General features: G+C 41.5%; 2 protein-coding genes across 3 annotated transcripts; both read right to left on the reverse strand.

Moving 5' to 3' along the window:
- Nucleotides 1-8,565: 8,565 nt before the first annotated feature.
- Nucleotides 8,566-10,955, reverse strand: LOC142530680 (uncharacterized). Its single transcript, XM_075636495.1, has 5 exons — nt 10,206-10,955; nt 9,924-10,148; nt 9,631-9,801; nt 8,904-9,569; nt 8,566-8,820 (listed from the first exon to the last, which is right to left on the reverse strand). Exons 1-5 carry the CDS (start codon nt 10,953-10,955, stop codon nt 8,566-8,568), a joined length of 2,067 nt encoding a protein of 688 aa, XP_075492610.1.
- Nucleotides 10,956-13,520: 2,565 nt separating this feature from the next.
- On the reverse strand, nt 13,521-14,714 carry LOC142531731 (allene oxide cyclase, chloroplastic-like). Of its 2 annotated transcripts, none has more exons than XM_075637955.1 (3): nt 14,416-14,714; nt 14,202-14,323; nt 13,521-14,107 (listed from the first exon to the last, which is right to left on the reverse strand). In XM_075637955.1, the coding sequence occupies exons 1-3, from the start codon at nt 14,654-14,656 to the stop codon at nt 13,706-13,708; spliced, it is 765 nt and encodes a 254-aa protein (XP_075494070.1). In that variant the 5' UTR covers nt 14,657-14,714; the 3' UTR covers nt 13,521-13,705. The 2 variants fall into 2 exon arrangements, with proteins under 2 accessions (XP_075494070.1, XP_075494069.1); XM_075637954.1 differs by having other exon boundaries at nt 14,202-14,329; nt 14,416-14,713.
- Between the last annotated feature and the right edge of the window lie 6,098 nt (nt 14,715-20,812).

Consider the following 20,812-nt stretch of genomic DNA (forward strand, 5'->3'; position numbering starts at 1 on the left):
TTCGTTTTTCGTGTGTGAGCATTAATTATAATAGGGTGGCTGATTATACCCTATTGTTCTGACATGTCAAATCGCGCACTTGTCATATCCAGACTACTTGATTTATTGACCACTTGCATTAGTGTCAGAGATAGGTCGGCTATACACACTGTTTATCGGCGGCATTAAATACTTCATTCATATCGAGGTGACCGAGCAGAATGCCTCTCGGGTTAATTAGAGAAGAGCTCGGGTCTTCCACATCTCGGGGAAATCATGTCTCGGGTGGTTCAATGGCTCGAGACATTAATCCATTTTGTCATGCTATTGGCCTGAGAACATCCCATCCTGGCCCGGACACTAACTATGGATATGCTCCATGGCCCGGGAAGTCCCAGGGCCTATCCCTGACCCGGGATGTTCCGGGACATCATCACTCCCTCCTTAATTAGTCGGGCTAGAGTCATACTCGCTGTCTCGATTAGTCTTGTGTGTCCGGTCAGGAAAATCGCCTTGCCACTTGGTCTTTTTTGGGATAGTTGTAGCGTGTTGACACGTGGGTATTTCTGACGTAGGCTATAAGGTTTGTCAGAGACTCTTTGTTTCTCAAGAAGATAAATCATTATGACGCATTGATTTCTGGACCTGTCTTTTCAAATATCTTTGCGTCTTTTCAAATATCTTTGCGTAATTTCCTATGTAAATCTGAGCCGTTTGATTCATTATGGATCAATGGTGTGGATCGGCTTTCCTCTCCTATATATAATGACCCACATTCTGTTCAATCGGCACCAGCAAACTTATTATTCAAGGAATACAATGGCAGGTGCAAGCGGCTCGAAGTCCCTGGATATGGCTGCAGCTTTTGAGAAGTCGGCCTTGAAAACTCGAAAAACTGCTATAGAAGATGAAGTTTTCCACAAGATTATCCACTACTGGGAAAAGCTTTAGAGATTGAAGTTTCTTTACGAGACTGGGGAAGCTAATGCTTCTAGACTGGTGGTAAAGCTAAAAAAGTTCCGGGAACGCCTACACGTTTCCGAGACAGCGGATCTCTTCGAGGATGATTATGTCTACGAGCTGATGCTCTACAAGGAAAGTAAAATTCTGACGGACCTCACCACCTCCGATAGCTTCCTCAAGACGTCCACTGGAGGAATAAAGGGCTGGATGACCCTGTGGATGGCTTTCGTAGAGGAGGAATATTATGATGTAGTTCGCAAGAATTTCGTCAAATAAATAAAAGCTATTTTTGTTTTATATTTCTGTTATTTTCCTAGCATCTTCGATTTTCCTCAGTTGATATCATGTATAGAATAACCGACAATACTGAGCGACCTTAATCGAAGATAAATAACGGAAAATCGAAAATCCGAACTGTCGGGCCTTCACATATCTCGGTTTTAGAATAAGATGCCGGAACCTCATATTCCCGGCCTTTAAGATAAATTGTCGGGCTCTCTCACCGTCCGGGATAAGAATATGATGCCGGGGCCTTATTTTTCCCGTGCTAATATGTTTATTTAGTGTTCTCAGGTAGTCCACGGGAGTCATTATGATGCATGCTCTTAATATTTATATCGCCGAGAATCGCTTCATTTTTCGAGAATCTAATAATTACAATACATCGATATTCGTGCACGTCCTTTCGTCTACTCAGCTCTATTCCCAAGACTCATCCTGATCGTTCATGTATTCATTCTACGGTTGTGATTAACTCTCTTCCGGAATAAACGGGAAGGCGTTTCGACTGCCTCCAGCCTCTCCAACTCTCTTAATATTAAATGCTACTTGTCTATAAATAAGACGATATGGATGAAATGTGAGTATCAGTTTAATATGTCGAGCTCAAGTGATTCTAGTGCCTGCAGCAGCACGGTCTCTTCCATTGGTGCACACAGTCAAATACCGGTCGGGCTACGTCCTTATGTGGAGAATCTGAAAAGGACTGTCGAAGAGTATATCGGGGTGAAGGTTATGTCTACTTGGTACAAAATCCAAGATATTAATAATGCGCACCAAAATGGCTTGGCTCTTACTCGCGCACAAAGAGCAGTGGACGAGGAAATATAGGCGGGAGCTTGAAGTAGCTCGAACCGCAGATCTAGCCACCGATCCAAATTCTGTTGCACGCCATGCTATGGAAGGAATGACATCATTTGAACAAGATTTCAACCGCTGAGTCCTTCACCAATCTTCATCTTCAGAAATTGACTGACTAGATAGCTGAATGGCAAGATGGTGTTGCTTCCAGAATAGCTGTAATACGACACCGACCATTTCCTTAATAAATTTTTTTTAAGTATCGTATCTGATGTTCCTTATATCGTCTGCAAACAAATCGGTATAAGTTAAGAACGGATAAATGATAAACGATAATATCCCGGGTCTAAAATTGAATGCCGGATCCTCGTACCATCCGGGCTTAGAAATAACATGCCGGGGCCTCGTGCCACCCAGGCTCAGAAATAATATGCCGGGGCTTGGTACCACCCGGGCTTAGAAATAATATGCCGGGGTCTGGTACCACCTGGGCTTAGAATAATGTCGTCGTTTAATTTTTTCCAGGCATTTAATGTGGTGCCATAATGATACGCTCCTTCTGAAAAGTTGTCGGAAGTCTGTATATATTTCGAGCAGATGAATAATCATGGTGCCTTGGTTTACGCGCCTATCTTTTCAATAATCTCGCCTAATCATGCCGCTCAATTTTCGAGACTGATCATGTTCGTCCGATTCATTTTAGATCAACGGTGTAGATCACTTACCTCCTCTATATATAGCAGGACTGACTTTCAAAAATCTCTTTGCAAATTCAAACTCATAGCGAAACTCTGCCAAATTCCTCTCTCGAGCTTTTCTGTTACGCAGATCTTACTCCGGCGACTTTTTCCATTCACCGATTACAGATCATCATCTTCGTTTCTTCCTAGTAAGTCTCTTCTCCCTTCTCATATTTATCCTTTACTTCATGTCAAACTCCACCTCCTCCACCTCTGGTAAAAATGTCAGGGGGCGATCGGAGGATGATCCCCCGACACCTTCTGAAACCTCCATTCACATCCCAATAAGCATTTCTATTGCTTCCTCCCGACCTATTTCCAAAAAACCTACTAAGGCTTCTTTCTCTCGGCCTTCTGGCACACAGGGCAAGGGGAAAGATCAGGTAGTAGGGCCCTTGTGGTTCTCTACCATGATGTCTACCTTTCGCCCAGGTAGCATAGAGGAGTTGAGATCTTTAGGCTTCATCCCTTCTGACTACAAGATCAAAATTCCTGGGCCAAATGATCACTCCGACACCCCCCCTCCTGGCTATCATACTTTCTTTCTAGAACAGCTTAAGAGTGGGCTTCGTTTCCCGATTCACCATTTTTTCGAAAGTATTGCTCGATTTTTTGATCTTCCCATTAATCACCTCCATCCTAATGCCTTTCGGATAATGGCGGCTACTTTTGTTCTGTTCCGCATGAAATTCCTTCTGATCAACTCCCCTATTTTCCACTATTTTTATTCTTGCCGATTTAATGACGGGGTCTTTTCTTTCATGGCCCGGATGCATTATCGGTTTTTAACCGACATCACTTCCTCTTTGAAGGGGTGGAAAACAAAATTTTTCTTTCTTCAATTTCCGACTCTTCCATCATGTGTCTTGGGTTTCCTATCTTCTCTTCCCACACAACCTGAGCTTCCCCGGGACTTCAAGCTTCTCCCTCCCTTTACCCATGCCTGGGATGCTTTGGAGAAGCAGTCCTACCTGTCCTCGGTGCTAATCGGGGGGGACAATTTGGTTCATTATGGGATCGGGTCCCGGCCCAGGGACCCAGTGGATCGGATTATTGATGAATTTGATCAACCCGGGTCGCAGGCTGGTAAATTACTTTCCATGGTCTGCTCATCTTTTGTATGCTTTTAATTCTAATGTCGATTTTCGATGCAGCCGAAGAAGATATGATCAGGGCAAGTTTTCAGGAGGCTGCTGCCAAGAGAAAAGCCGAGCAGAAAAAGCTCCGGGCTGAGAAGAAAGCCCGGGAAATTCAAGAGGAGGAAGAACGCCAAGCTCGGGCGGCGGCTGAGGCCCGGGAAATTGAAGAATGTCGAGTTGAGGCGGAGGCTAAGGCCCAGGAGGAAACCGCCCTTCCCCGGGAAGAATCCACCGTCCCGGATGCCGAAGAGGACCCGGCTCCTCTAAATCAGCGAAAGAGGAAGGCCATCCAGGAGCCGATCGCGGAAGCGGTGGTGGTAGAGGATGAGGTCGAGGAGATAACCCGGTCTCCTCCTATGACTGGTTCTTCTGCCGGTCCCTCCGGGGGAAGGCCCTGGGTCATCCCCAACATCTTTAGGGAGGATATTGGCTCGGATCTTGTCAAAATGATTCGGGGCCTTCTGCGCCCTGACGTGGTGGTACACCTTCAGGGAATTCATCCCAATATGCTGCTTTGCGAAGGAGTGTCCCGGACCTACTCTGTAAGTCCATAAAATTGCATTCTTTTACACTGCCTTCTCTGACCTTATTATGTTTTCAGGGCTTGCAGATGCTCATACATTCCTACGAGCGAGTGGCTCAAGTGGCCAAGGGGGCAAATGCTCAGGTTACCTCGGCTCGGGAGATGCATGTCAAACTCCAAGAGGAGGTGGGTCGTTTGAATGAGCTTCATGAGCATGTCTTGGCTCGGGAGAAGGCCTGCTGGCAACAACAAATGGACTTGGCTCAAGCGGAGCTTGCTGAGGCTCGGGCAGAGGCGAAAGCAGCAAGGGTAGAGGCGGAGTCCTCCCGTGTCCGGGCCGAGGACCTGCAGGCTGCTGTGACTCTCATCAAGACTGCCTAAGGAGGAGCAAATGGCCACCTTTTTGAAGTCTCCTGAGTTTAAGAAGATGGTGGCTGATAAAGCATTCCCTTATTTTGAACAGGGCTTCAACAAGTGCCTCGAGCAGTTCGAAGAGGCAGGCCTTGTTCCGTCTGATCGGGAGGACTTTCCTGACTTGGAGAAGGCTGCAGCGTCTCTCCCAGAAGAAGAAGAGGAGGACCAAGGCCAAGATCCTAAGTAAATTAGGACGTGTGGTTTTTCTTTGTTTCCCGGGCTTCCAGGCACCTTGTAAATATTTTTCCTTTCAATGAAATGTTTTTCTTGCATTGTATAGGTTCATTTGGTAATAACTTTGCGGATTTTACTCAATCTATCTTCACAAAACATAGACCCATGGGTGCAATAGGGAATTAGTCTTGACAGGTAATAAGGGTGCAAGTCATTGGAATGGTTCTTGGGCTGGGTGATAGGACTCGTTTTTACGTGTTTTTAGTGTTGGTTTTGAGTCGCGTTCATGCATCATATTAGTTTGTATTAGTTGAATTTTGCATTTTTTTTAGCATTATTGAGCATTTGACTAATCTCGTGTATTCTGTGGTTATTTTGTAGGAATTGAACCAAAAAGTGGGAGAAACTTTGGCATAATATCGAAGAGGTCTCGCTAGGGCGGTCAAAAGTGACCGCCCCAGCGAGCATTGTGGTCTGGCCGAGGATTGTTTTGCGCAAGTGTCTCGCTAGGGCGGTCAAAAGTGACCGCCCCAGCGAAACCAGGGACATGCTCGAGGAAGCTTATTCGAGGACCTCTCGCTAGGGCGGTCAAAATATACCGCCCTAGCGAGAAGCGAGATTGAGAAAGATTTGTTTCCAAATTTCTAGGGACTTTATCCTACACCAAGACCTAACACACGAGATCAGCCGTTTTTGACACACTTTATCAGACTTTTCATCATTTTTCTTGGAGAAGAGGCTAGGAGCAAAGGAGATTTCGAAGACCTCGATATTTCCATGCGTCGTGGCCGTCATCCATCGTCATCTTTAGTATTTTCATTATTCAGTATTTTATTTCTTACATTGATTGTTGGTTTTTATCATGAATTTCAGTAGCTAAACTCTAGATTTGTTGGGATTTGAGGGGATCCTACCCCGTACTCGGTGTTTAACATTATTTCTTGGCGTTTTTATTAGTGATTTGTTTATGCTATTGTTATTTCTTGTTTCAATCGAAGCCTAGCTAACTTCCTTTGATTATTTCATGTTGTTGATGAGTTCGATAGAATAGTTAACAATACGATCAAATAGTATAAACCACGGATTTACAATTTTAGTAGATATACGGAATTGGGTACGTGTCGATAGTGATAGTTCACCTGAATGAAAGCTAGTGGATTCCATAGAATGTAATGCAATCTTGAACTGTTAAATATCTGAGGACACTTGAGTACTGCATGTTTTTTATTAGTATTAATATAGCTCGACAGAGTATATTAATTAGTCTAGGGAATTCCGTCGAACGCACGAGTAAAAGTCGAGTGTGATTATTTAAACACGAGTGATAGGTGAACTGCTAATTCCCAACAAATTCATTTCTCATTTGATTTAATCCAAATTAATCATTGCGGTCTTGAGTACGTTTTCTTTGCATTTTAATTATTTTAGTTGTTTAATTTACATTAGTTTAATCATCAACTCATTTTATCGTTGCTAAAGAAATTTTACTTGAAAATAAAAATAGTGTAACGCAGTCCTTGTGGAACGATACTCGTATTCACTTACGTTTATTATAACTTGACTATCGTGCACTTGAGATATTTAAATCGAGCTTTCATTTATAAAATAAATTTTGGGATTATTCACTGTGCAAGTTTTGCTCGATCACTGGGTGGACGACCAGGGTACGGATCCCCGGACTTGGTGGTTAACCAGGGTACGGGTCCCTGGGCTTTGTAGATAACCAGGGTACGGGTCCCTGGACTATGTAGAATACCAGGGTGCGGGTCCCTGGGCCAGGGTACGGGTCCCTGGACTTTGTAGATAATCAGAATGCGGGTACCTGGGCCAGGGTACGGGTCCCTGGACTTTGTATATAACCAGGGTGCGGGTCCCTAGACTTTGTAGATAACCAGGGTGCAGGTCCCTGGGCCAGGGTACGGGTCCCTGGACTTTGTATATAACCAGGGTGCGGGTCCCTGGGCCAGGGTGCGGGTCCCTGGACCAGGGTACGGGTCCCTGGATTTTGTAGGTAACCAAGGTGCGGGTCCCTGGACTTTGTACATTTTTCCTGAACCATTTCTTTATTTGACGAAGAAATAATAGATACACGGGCTTTTAAACATAATATTTCTTTAAATGAAAAGCATTCCATGGCCTTTTGAGAGAGTGTCCCTGAGAATCTTCGAGATAATAAGCGGCACCTAAGCTAATCCTTCGAATTACTTTGAAGGGTCCTTCCCAACGGGCTTCTAATTTTCCCACATCGCCTACGGGCTTGATCTTCTTCATAACCAAGTCCTCAACCTGAAAATTTCGTGGCCAAACATGCTTGTTGTAGGACTTCATCACCTGGCTACGATAGGCTTCCATTCGAATGGCTGCTCGATCTCTTCTTTCTTCCACTAAATCAAGTTCAACGGCTCGGGATTGATCATTGTTGCTTGGGTAAGATTCTACCCGAGTAGAGGATTGCCCAATCTCCACTGGTAGGACTGCTTCCGAACCTTAGACAAGGCTGTAGGGTGTTTCCCGAGTAGATGATCAAGGTGTAGTGCGGTATGGCCATAAGACACTCGGTAATTCTTCCACCCAATCTTTACCCTTCCCATGGAGCCGGGCTTTCAATGCTTGCACTATGATCATGTTAGTTACTTCAGTCTGGCCATTAGCTTGAGGGTAAGCTACTGAGGTGAAAGATTTAATAATCTTCATTTCTTGACACCAGGAGGTGATCTTCTTTCCCTGAAATTGTCTTCCATTATCTGAAATTAATCTCCTCGGGACGCCATATCTGCAAACAATAGTTTTCCAAAGAAATCTCATGACTTCATCCTCGGTAATTTTGGCTAATAGGCTCAGCCTCTACCCACTTGGAGAAATAATCCACAGCCACAATAAGGAATTTTTTCCTGTGCTCGGGCTATAGGGAAAGGACCCACAATATCCAAACCCTACTGGTCAAAAAGGCATGATGCAGAGATTGGTTGCATACTTGCAGCTGGTCGATGGTGAAAATTAGAATGGTGTTGGCAACCCTGACATTTTTGCACAAGTCGGGCAGCATCTTGGTTCATCCGGGGCCACCAGAACCCGGCCAAAATAGTTTTCCGAGACAGAGCTGTTCCACCGAGGTGTTCCCCACAGCATCCCTCGTGTATTTCCCGGAGGACGTACTCTACCTCGTCTTCTGATAAGCACTTGAGTAATGGGCCCTGATAAGATCGTCTATACAAAACATTATTCAAAAAGACGAACCTGGGCACTTGTTTTTTGATTTTTGCGACCTGGACTCGATCTTCTGGGAGCTTCTCATGTACTATGTATTCCACGATCGGAGTCATCCATGAATTTTTCTGGACCGGGGGTATTTCCTCATTAATAGAGAGCACCATCCGGGTGAAACACATGATTTCACGGGTGCTTACTTCGGATATGGAGGTGACCATCTTGGCGAGATTATCAGCTTCCCCATTCTCATCCCGGGGGATTTGTTCAATGCTCCAGTCGGTAAAAGTGGCAGCCCGGGCTGTGATAAGTTTCAGGTACTTGAGCATTTTTTTCCTCTTTGGTCTCAGTAAGCACCTTTAATTTGTTGTGCCACCAACTGAGAATCAGAATAAATAATCACTCGGGAGGCCCCAACTTCCTGGGCGGCCTGCAATCCTGACAGAACAGCTTCATACTCAGCCTCATTATTTGTGATCCGGGAATCAATTCTTAGAGCCAATTTGATCTTCTCCCTGGATGTGGGAATTATGACAACTCCAACTTCGCATCCGGATAGATTTGAAGCACCATCAACAAAAACTCTCCTATACCTCTTCTTCTGCAGGCTGGACCATCTCTATTAAGAAATCTGTTAAGGCCTGAGCTTTGATAGCAGCCCGGGGTTGATATTCGATGTCGTACTCTCCCAGCTCTATTGTCCATTTGACCATTCTTCCTGAGACTTCCGCACAGTGTCATTATTCTTCCGAGCAGAAAGTTGGTGAGGACCACTATTGGATGAGACAAAAAGTACGGCCTTAATTTCCGAGCAGTCACCACCAGGGCTAGAGCTATTTTTTCCACTTCACTATACTTTAATTCTGCCCCTCGGAGGGCATGACTGACATAGTACACGGGCCTCTGATCTATCCCTTCTTCCTTGATGAGAACAGAGCTAACAGCATGTTCAGTGGCAGACAGATAAACCCACAACTTTTCCCCCGGCTCCGGCTTTACCAAAACAGGCAACTCGGCTAAGTGCTTCTTCAAGTCTCGAAAAGCCTGTTCACACCCTTCATCCCAACCAAATTTCTGGGCCCTCCTGAGGACTTGAAAGAAAGGATAACTTCGGTGAGCAGATCGAGAAATGAATCGGGATAAAGCAGCGATCCTCCCGGTCAATTTCTGTACCTCTCGAGCAGATTGAGGGGAAGGCATATCGATCACAGCTTTTATTTTTTCTGGGTTGACTTCAATTCCTCGGTCCGTGACCATGAAACCCAAAATTTTTCCACTCTTGACCTCGAACACACACTTGGCCGGGTTGAGTTTTATTTCATATTTCTTCAATGTGGCAAAGTTTTCTGCCTAAGTCATCAATAAAACAAGACATTTCTCGAGTTTTGATCAAGATATCGTCTACATATACCTCAATATTCCTGCCTATCTGTTTCTGGAAGACTTGATTCATTAAGCGCTGGTATGTGGCCCCAGCATTTTTTAATCCAAACGGCATGACCATATAGCAAAAGGTGCCTCCAGAAGTGATGAAGCTGGCCTTATCTTGATCTTCTCGGGCCATAGGGATTTGGTGATATCCCTGATATGCGTCCATGAAACTTAACAACTCAAAGCCAGAAGTCGAATCCACCAACTGATCAATCCGAGGAAGTGGGTAACAATCTTTCGGGCAAGCTTTGTTCAAATCCCGGAAGTCCACACACATCCCCATTTCCCTGTGGCTTTGGGAACAAGGACCACGTTAGAGAGCCATGTGGGAAATTGGACCTCCCTGATGTGGCCGGCCTTCAGCATTTCCTTCACCTGCTCTTCAATGATTTTGTCTTTTTCGGGCCCAAAATGCCTTTTCTTCTGTTTCACAGGTCGGGATCCAGGGATGATGTTTAACTTATGCTTTGCTACTTTGGGTGATATTCCCATAAGTTCCTGTTGAGACCATGCAAAAATAGAGATATTAGCTTTTAAACAGGTTAGGAGTTTTACCCGGGTGGAGGCTTCAAGGTCTCGGGCCACCCGGATACTTTTCCCTGGTCCTACTTCAACCACCTCCTGCTCATCTTCCGCAACAAAATGTACTTCCTTATCCTCTTCCTCTCTTGCTGCCTGAACCATCTTCTTCCCTTTGTCCTCCCTTCTCGCCTTCTTCTGGTCTACTCGGACTGTTTCACAATAGCATTTCCGGGAGGAGGGTTGATCTCCCTTAACCTCTCCAACTTGTCCTCGTATTGGGAACTTGATCGTCTGGTGATAAGTGAAAGCTACAGCTCTCATCTCGTTCATGGCTGGCCTTCCAAAGATTAAGTTATACGAAGATGGGGCATCTACTACGGTGAAAACTGTCATAAATGTCTTCCTCAAGTCTCCACTTCCAAGTGTTAGGGGTAGAGTGATCTCTCCTTCAGGATATACAGCATGGCTTGCAAAGCCGAACAGAGCAATCTCAACTGCCTCCAACTGGTATTCATGTAAATACATTTGGACCAGGGCTTCTTTGAAAATGACATTAACAGAACTCCCGTTGTCTACAAAAACTCTCAACACATCATAATTAGCGACCCGGGCCTGAATGACCAGAGCATCATTGTGAGATAGGCTGACTCCTCTGAGGTCTTCTGGGCCAAAACTAATAATCGTCTCATTCTGCTTCTTCCCATCAACTTCTAAACACACTCTTCTACCCCTTGCTTTCCTGGCCCGGTTAGAATCACCATCAGTAGATCCTCCCGAAATCATTTTGATTACTCCCCGGCTGGGGGGAAGGTCCTTCCTTTCTATTTGTCTGCACCTTTCTTCCCGAGAACTCCCTTCTGTTCTCCTGCTTCCTCTTGGGATGTCGACCGATCTTTTGGGAGCGTTCGGTCCAGGTCATTGTGATATCCAAGGCGGTGACCTGGGCTCATTCCGGGAAGGGTGGGATTCCAGCTCAGAATGCTTTTTAAATCCTTTCCTTAGGGTTCGGCATTCATTCGTATTGTGAGAGCACTCTTTATGGAGAGTGCAATATCCTGTCTTCTCTGATCGGACTGGCTGGGCTGTGAGATTAGGAAGTGGGGCCACGTCCGAGCTGCATTCTTGAACCTCCCTATCCCGGGCATTCCTCAAGGGAACGTGAGAAAGATGCCCGGAACCATTCCTCTTGTTACTTCTTTCCTCAGGCCTGACAACCTGTCTCCCCTTGCTCTCTTTAATGCTTCTCTCTTCTGATGCTGGGCCTCTTCCATATTGATGTATTTTTCTGCCCGGGACAAAAGATCTTCAAAATCCCCGGGAAGTTTTTTGGTGAGGGAGCGGAAGAAATCCCCTTCTAGCAATCCTTGCGTAAAAGCAGTAGTTTTTGTCTCGGGCACACAAGCAGGCACATCTAAGACCACTCGGTTGAATCTTTTGATATAAGCTCTGAGAGTTTCGTCCTGCCGCTGCTTTACCTCGAATAGACTGAAGGCAATCTTTTTATATTTCTTGCTACTGCTAAACTGATGTAAGAACACTTTCTGAAAATCTTCGAAAGAGCGAATACTCTGAGGAGCTAAACCCTCGAACCATCTCTGAGCCGAGTCGACCAGGGTGGTTAGAAACACTTTGCATTTGATCTGATCTCCATAGCAGTGTAGCATAGCCATGTTTTCAAACCTAGCAAGATGTTCTTCAGGATCGGAGCTACCGTCGTATTCCTTGACTTTGGATGATTTGAAATTCCCGGGAAATGGTTCCCGGATAATGGCATCATCAAAAGGGCAGCCTTTAACAACCCGCGAACTGCTTTTGGAACCAAGATGCCCCTCCAATACCTTCACTTTTTTCCTCAATTCTTCCAATTTCTCCGCGACGGTAGGGGACTTAGAACCAGCACTGGATTCTCTCTCTTCCTTCCTCCTCTCCTCTTCTCGATTTTCTTGACCTTGCTCTTGCTCCTCTTCCAATCGGGCAGAATGGTGGGGATATTTCTTTTTTGCTAAGGCTTCCTCTATTGCCTTGGTTATTCTTCTGGCCAGCTCTTCGCTTGTCAGATTGAAGGTAGGCGGGGGTCCATTGGGGTCGGACCGCCCGCACCAGAAACATGGGTGTTGTTTTCTCCCTGAACCCGGGAAGTGTCTTGATTTGCTGTTCTTTTAATAGGAGTCATATCAACGCCTTAGAACTCAAATTTCTCACAGACGGCGCCAATGATGCAACCCGGGCGAAATAGACGAGTCGGGTCGGGAACTCTACCAGGGTAAACTATCAAAATATCAAAGGAAGTATGAGTTGGACGCCTGGCTTGAATCTCGCAACTCCTTGATCCGATTTGTGAGATCTGCGAACAGAAAGGTAACCACGTGAATGGGCGCCGGAGGGGTGTCCGGCGTGACCACTCCGATGCTTAAGTCAGCAAGGTACTCAAGCAATAAAACCAATGTAGCCAAGTGATGGCTGTGTGTATGGTGTCGAGAGTAAATGAGAGTATTAAATGTGTGAATTAATATCTGAATGAATCCTAAATGCAAGTAAAGAACCTGGTATTTATAGTAGATGATGTAATGATGACTTCGTTTTTCGTGTGTGAGCATTAATTATAATAGGGTGGCTGATTATACCCTATTGTTCTGACATGTCAAATTGCGCACTTGTCATATCCAGACTACTTGATTTATTGACCACTTGCATTAGTGTCAGAGATAGGTCGGCTATACACACTGTTTATCGGCGGCATTAAATACTTCATTCATATCGAGGTGACCGAGCAGAATGCCTCTCGGGTTAATTAGAGAAGAGCTCGGGTCTTCCACATCTCGGGAAAATCATGTCCGGGTGGTTCAATGGCTCAAGACATTAATCCATTTTGTCATGCTATTGGCCTGAGAGCATCCCATCCTGGCCCAGGCACTAACTATGGATATGCTCCATGGCCCGGGAAGTCCCAAGGCCTATCCCTGACCCGAGACGTTCCGGGGCATCATCAGAAACATTTGTACTATCACCTGTCATAATTTTGAACATAACAATTGATATAAACAATCAACGCTCCTCAACAAGTAATGATATGTCGGTTGAGTAGGTTTCTTGTGAGACGATCTCACGAATCTTTATCTGTGAGACATGTCAATCCTATCGACATTCACAATAAAAAGTAATACTCTTAATATAAAAAGTAATATTTTTTCATAGATGACCTAAATAAGATATCCACCTCACAAAATATGATCCGTAAAATCGTCTCACACAAATTTTTGTAACGTCGATTTCACACACCTCGTCCATTTGAAGTGCGGAATAAACTTGGTTTCATTATTTGTACATATTTTATTTATTTAACAGAAATTCGTCGGTTATATTTTTTAAAATTAATAAAAATAATATTATACATGATAATCATATTTGAATACACATACGTCCTAACAAAACACACAAATAATTAAAATAATTATTATCATAAAGTCGAACAAATCAATTTGATAAAAAGATTATTCCAGAGCCAAACACACCCTAAACTCCAACACACCCCTCTAATCACAGAAATTCGGAAGAGTGAAGCCCGGCTCACAAGCTTTAGCAGAGGCGGTGGGTTCCACTTCAGGCGACGGCGGCACCGCCTCCCCCATCAGCTCCGCCGGTAGATCAGGTATGCCCTTCAAGTAGAAGGTGTAGAACAGCTTGAAAGGATAGACGAGCTGTTGGAGCTTCACCTGCCCGTACACCCCCTCGAACACGCCGGATCCGCCAGTCACGGCGAGGTACGAGTCCTCGTAAGTTAAGTACGGTCCTTGCACAGCTATGTGGCCGTAATCTCCGAAGTAGAAACTGTAGGTGGCTTCGAAACGAACACCGTTCTTCTCCGGCTCGTTCTTGATCAGCACGCAGATTCCGGCCGTTATCCCGGCGCGTTTCTGCAGGTCCCCTGTGTACACCTGAAAGAATAAAACGACGAAATGATTCAGTTATTTCTGATGGGTTTGATTTGGAATTGTAGATTTGATAGTACTTTTTCTGAAATTTTTTTACCTTGTTGCTGAAAGGGACGAGATCTCCCAGAGAAGTGGCGGGATTTCCGCTCAGTCGAAGAACAGCAGGGCTGCCACGGTCCCGCTCGTTGATCTCGTACACTTTCAGTTCTTGAATTTTACCTGAAACTACAAGCGAACCCAGAAAAGTTAATTATCACCAAACTACACAGTAAAATTTCCCATTTTATAGCTACAAAAGGACATGTAGTTACCGGATCTTGAATCTGTTGGGTGGCTCTCGGTATGGATCTTGCATGAGAATGATCTTCGGGCTGCGGCGTCGGCGGCGCCGGCGGAAGTTGTGAGTTTCTTGGGGATAGTCAATGAATTGTTAGATTGGTCGAACGAGATAAGCTTTTGGAGTGAGCAACTCGTGACGGCGGTGGGCAGCAACTTGGTGGAAGATGAAAGGAGGTTGGCCCTGAGAACGGCGGAAGCCGACGATGCAGCCATTGCTCTGTTGGTTCGGAGAGGTGGTGGAAATATTCGAGATTAATATGCTCTCTCTTTATTTATATCTATCTATATTATATATAGAGAGATTGGGTTTAGGTTCTAAGGTTTAGGCCTTCTTCTAATTTTTATATAATATTAAAGTTTACGATCATTCCGTAAACTATCAAATAAAATAATTTGAAATAGAGTTTGACTCGAAAAAAATTCAAACATATTCGAGTTCGACTCAAATTTGATAAACTCGAATACGAATCAAATGTTTTTCGAGTCAATTCGAAAATTTCATAAACCGGCTCAGTTTGTTTACACATTTATCGTGAACGATGTTTGCTTCTCGCTTGATATACCTAATAAGAGCATCCTGGTCAGTGACATAGATGCATAAATATTTTATTTTTGATAATATATAACACATGTACTCTTCTGTTTCATATATTTAAGCTTGTATATTTTTATACATATTTGATTATATATTTGAGACGAATGAAAAAAAAAAACGTAATCTTGGACGGACTATATGTAATAGCTGTTTTACATACCATTTACATCGTTATGAATTTAATAATCAAAATATTGGATTGAGGACTCGTTTTCTCCATCTTTTCCACTATTATCCATGAAATGGACTGAAAATGATACCCTTTTTTCTTTTCTTTTTTTCTTTTTTTAATAGATCAGCACATGCATGTGGGATAAAATTATATTTTCGAGTTGTCCTTACAGTAGAATATTATTTTGTTGACTTTTTTTTTCTGTTCGAATCAAAATGTGACAGGAATATTAAATTATTGGCAAAAAACATGTGCATTTCATTACTGATAAATGTTATAATAATTGTAAAGGAAGAACCACGACAATATTTACAACAATTATATCCGGTTAAATCAATTACAATTAGTCATGTAACTATGTTTGTTGATCAATTATAGTCGTTATTTTCCAAAATCATATAATTAAATGACCAATATTATTGTTAAATTTTAGTAAATACGTCGTGTAAAAAAATTGAGATATACATCTATGTTTGATAATGTAATTATAAATTTTAACAATTATATTAGTAATATAATTAGAGGCAAAAACTTGTGTGAGACGGTCTCACGAGTCGTATTTTCTGAAACGGATCTCTTATTTGGATCATCCATGAAAAAATATTACTTTTTATGCTAAGAGTATTACTTTTTATTGTGAATATCGATAAGATTGACATGTTTCACAGATAAAGATTCGTAAGATCGTCTCACATGAAACCTACTCATAATTATATGATTTTGAAAAAAAAATTGATATAATTAATTTTAAAAAAACATACAAAACAAAAAATATCACAAATAAATATATTTATACTAAAATTGACATTTTGTCATTCATATATTTTCCTTTTCTAACTAATTCAACTTCAAAGTCATGGTTCCGTCCTTCCTGAAACGCACGTGGGTCCAAGGCATGTATGTGACCTGCAACCGGCCAAACCCATTTGTGGCTCCATAAGCCCACTGAGACATGGACTGGATTATTTAGCCCAGTTCTAAATTGCTAAAGGTGGACCAATTATCTGATTATGGATCCAGTATCATTTATCTTCAGGCCCAAGAGGACTAACCCGATAAGATGGTCCATATTTAGAATAACACTGTGTGAATTCCCCGAAGCTAATCTCAACAATATTCACTTACAAAATTATAGGTTATAAAGAATAATTTTCTCTCTCTCAAATTTTATTAATTAATTTAGAACTCACAGATTGAATTTTAGAAATAACATCCAAACTCAATTATTTATAAATAAAACAACAGCAAGCTACAGTTTATTTATTTTGAACTATTTCAGTTTCAACTAATTAGTGAAAATTACAATTTTAGTCATGTAAGTTGGTCTGTTTTGGGGTTCTAATTTGTAATTTGTCGATGTTTGATTTGCATCAAATAAAATCTATCAAATAGTGTTTATTTTGAATTGATAGTCTCCTGCATGACTCATATATTAAGAAAAAAACAGAAATTATATACATTAACATTTATCTAAGTAAAAATAAAGAGAAACTACAATCTTTCCTCCTATTTTGAAATATTGAGCATCTTTTTTTTTTCTTTTTTTGTTTATATTTATTTTGATGTCTGTAACATAAATTTGTTCTCGCTACATGAGCTATGTAGAAGAATATCAGTATCAAATAAATAATATTCGAGAAGGTTAGTGACTTTTGACAAAAAAAAAAGACTAAAACAAAAAAAATACAAGTTACTGGATTAGAATCAAACATTGACCAGTCATATGATTAAAACTCAAAACAGACCAACTTACATGACTAAAATTACAATATTCTCAACTATTATATATTTTCCTCGAAGAGATCTCATCAGTTTGTTTTGGAAAGTTTGATTGGTTCGTTTGATAAATCTCATCGATTTAGTATGTGATTGTAATTTGAACTTTCACACGAGATTAAATATTGTCATGTTAGCTTGATCCAGAGATATAAGACGATGCAAGATTATTCCACCTCTAAAATTGGGAAGTGGTGATCGAAAAATATAGAGCAAGAGATAACTAGTGAATGGAAGAACATTATATTTTTTGCCATATTAATTGTCATATTGATGCTTGAATAAGTGTGTTATCAAATATATCAAATATTATTTGATGTATATAATTCTTGAGTGTTGTTGAAATAAATGATTATTACTTCATTAAATTCGTTATTCGTTTTCATTTGCGATATGATTTTGAAAACAAAGAATGCATTTTGTTGGTACTCACAGATGAGATGATACATATCTATATGTACACACACATTTTTGATATGTCGTCCACATGTCGTGACTATCGTTGATATGACACTCATCTTTCTCTGCAATCTAAAAAGTAGCAATAATGACAATTATGGTTTAGGAAAATTTGAATTACAATTTTAATTTTACACTTTTACGATGTTTTTTTGTAATTTTGGTTATTTCTGATATGAAGTCGATATTGCAATGCTGAGAAGCCAACGTGATGTTCACATATGCAATTCTACACACATTCGTAGCGAAAAATGATTAAAATTATCAAAAATTATTAGTTACATAATTAAAACTCAATTCAACGAAATAACAAAACTACAAAAAAAAAAAAAAATGCATTTGGGACAAAAATTGTAATATGCTGATACTTTCCGTGTATATTGATTTGAGTATCAATTATATGACCCTCAACAGTTGGATGTATAATTTTTTTTATGTTTAACTATATATACAAATTTATTTGATTCTATAAAATGTATCAAAAAATTCCTTGTTTCACCGGAGGTGAGTCTAAATTTCTTAACCATTCAGAACTGTCACGGGCATGAAATTTCCTAGTACCCACCCCTAGGGAAGCCGTCATTTTAGGTGTTGTCGGGTTTAGGTGTTGTCGGTGGTCAAAAATATGTCCGAGTAATTTCTTTTCGTCAAAAAAAAAACCATTAACTACAACTATTTTACTTTTATTCAAATATGATTTTCTTTTTGTCTAACAACTTTATATCTATTTAATTTTTAAATTGATTCAACTAAAGTGGTCCATATTAAATTTTTTCATAATTTTTATTTTGTATTTGAAAGAACACGCATCATGCAAAGATCAGTTACGCCGGTTAGTAATATAATCAGTCAAAGCAACCAATCGAGCCGTCTTCTCCGGATCAAATCCAACAAGGTGTTCCTTGGCTTCCCCGTTCAATTTCTGAGCCAATTCCATCGATTTTTCAATCCCGATCAGCTTCGGATAAGTGCTTTTATCCAACACCAAATCCGTCCCCGCACTATTCCCCAGTTCTGCCGAAGATTTTGTGACATCAAGAATGTCATCAACCACTTGAAATAGCAACCCGATGCACCTAGCAAACTTCCTCAGCCTTTCGATATCTTCATCGTTTGCACCTCCTAAAATGGCGCCTACAACTACTGAAGCCTCCAATAGAACTCCAGTTTTACGCATATGGATGTATTCCAAGTGTTCTAGTCCTATTTCCCCACCCATCCCCTCCGAATCCAGATCCGCAATCTGTCCCGCCGGTATTCCTCGGCATCCGGCAGAGCGACCCAATTCCCTGACCACTCGAACAACTCTTTCTGCCGGGGCCCCTTTCGTAGCGGTGGCGACATGCTCGAATGCAAACGCCAGAAGCGCGTCGCCGGCCAGAACAGCTACGGGTTCCCCGAATTTCTTGTTGTTGGTGGGCTTCCTCGGCGCATATCGCTGTTGTCTATGCATGGCAAGTCGTCGTGTATCAACGACGAAATTTGAAGCTCCATTCCTCAAATTGAAACAATTGAAGCACAAACACCAAGTAATTTTCTGAGCTTCTGAAATGAAGGAAATTTGAGAGGCTTGGTTAGAATATCTGCAAAATGGTCTTCACTTCTACAGTAAACAAGGCTGATGACTTCATCATTTGTGAAATCCCTCAAAAAATGATACTTCACATCTATATGCTTGCTTCGACCATGCAAAACTGGATTTTTTGAAAGCTTTATTGCTGAACTGTTGTCACAATAAATCTGAGTTGGTCCATCCTCTTTGAAATGCAGCTTTTTAAGGATTTTTTTTAGCCAAATAGCTTGACAAGCACACGCTGTTGCAGCAACAAATTCAGCTTCAGTGGATGATAATGTGACAATAGGTTGCTTCTTTGATGACCATGAAACAGCTCATGTCCCCATCATGAAAACATAACCAAATGTGCTTTTTTGATCATCTGAATCGACTGCATAATCACTGTCTGTGAAGCCAAAAAGATTTGACTTTTCTCCCTTCTTGTAAAACAACCCAAACTCCTTAGTACCTTGCCGAAAAATTCTTTTTGCAGCCAAAAGATGACTCTCTGTAGGACATGCCATGTACCTGCTAATCATACTTACAACATGCATTATATCAGGTTTTGTTGCTGTCAAATACATCAAACTCCCCACTATTTGTTTGTAAAGAGTGTCATCAACCTTTTTTCCTTCATTTTCCTTTTTTAGCTTTACTCCAAACTCAGATGGAGTATTTACAGGATTACAATCCTTCATCCGAAACTTGTCCAAGATTTCTCGAATATATTTCTTTTGAGAAATAAAAATTCCAACAGAGGACTGCACTACTTCAATGCCAAGGAAATGATGCATCATACCGAGATCAGACATCTCAAATTCATCCATCATTGATTTCTTAAAGTTTCCAAACATGGTTGTATTATTTCCGGTGTAGATTAAATCATCTACATATAGGCAAGCAATGAGCATATTATTTTCATCTTCAATCTTTATGAAAAGTGTATGTTCATAAGGACATTTTTTAAATCCTTCTTTCAAAAAATAAGTTTATATACGATTATACCAAGCCCTTGGAGCTTGTTTTAATCCATATAGAGCTTTCTTTAATTTATACACTTTATGCTCATTGCCAAGTTTTACATAACCAGGAGGTTGATCGATGAATACCCCTTCTTTCAAACCTCCGTGGAGGAATGCTGATTTTACGTCCAACTGGAAGATAGGCCATGAGTTTTGAGCTGACATAGCAATCACTAGTCTAATTGTATCATGCCTTGCAACTAGAGCAAAGACTTCTTTATAATCAACACCAAACTCTTGCTTATAGCCTTTGGCTACCAAACGTGCTTTGTGCTTGTCGACCTCACCATTCTCCTTTAACTTTTTCTTGTAAACCCACTTTACACCAATTGTCTTATGCCCTTTTGGAAGATCACATAACTCCTATGTATCATTTCTTTCAATAGCTGTAATTTCAGCATCCATAGGCCTTTCTCCATTTTGATTCTTTGACAGCCACTTCAAAAATTGTAGGATCACAATCTGAAAATAGAGCAAAGTGTGTAAGTGAATCTTCGTCTTGATCAAATCCAGTTACCTCATAATTAGTCATCCATGCTGGCCTTCTTCGAACACGTTGAGGCCTTTGTGATTCAGCTGCAAGTGGGCTTTGGATCAGTTACTGGAACATTTTGTGTGACTTCATCTTCTTGCTCATTCTCCATAGGCTGCTGCCATTTCTCTTCATCATCAAAATCTGCTAGAATGCTTTCTTTAAAGCCATTTTGACTCCATGACCAAGTGGCTTTTTCATCAAATATCACATCACGGCTGATGACAATTTTCATGGTGCTAGGATTGTATAGTTTAT

This window comes from Primulina tabacum, chromosome 17 (assembly GCF_025594145.1).
Source record: "Primulina tabacum isolate GXHZ01 chromosome 17, ASM2559414v2, whole genome shotgun sequence".
Taxonomy (NCBI): Eukaryota; Viridiplantae; Streptophyta; class Magnoliopsida; order Lamiales; family Gesneriaceae; genus Primulina; species Primulina tabacum.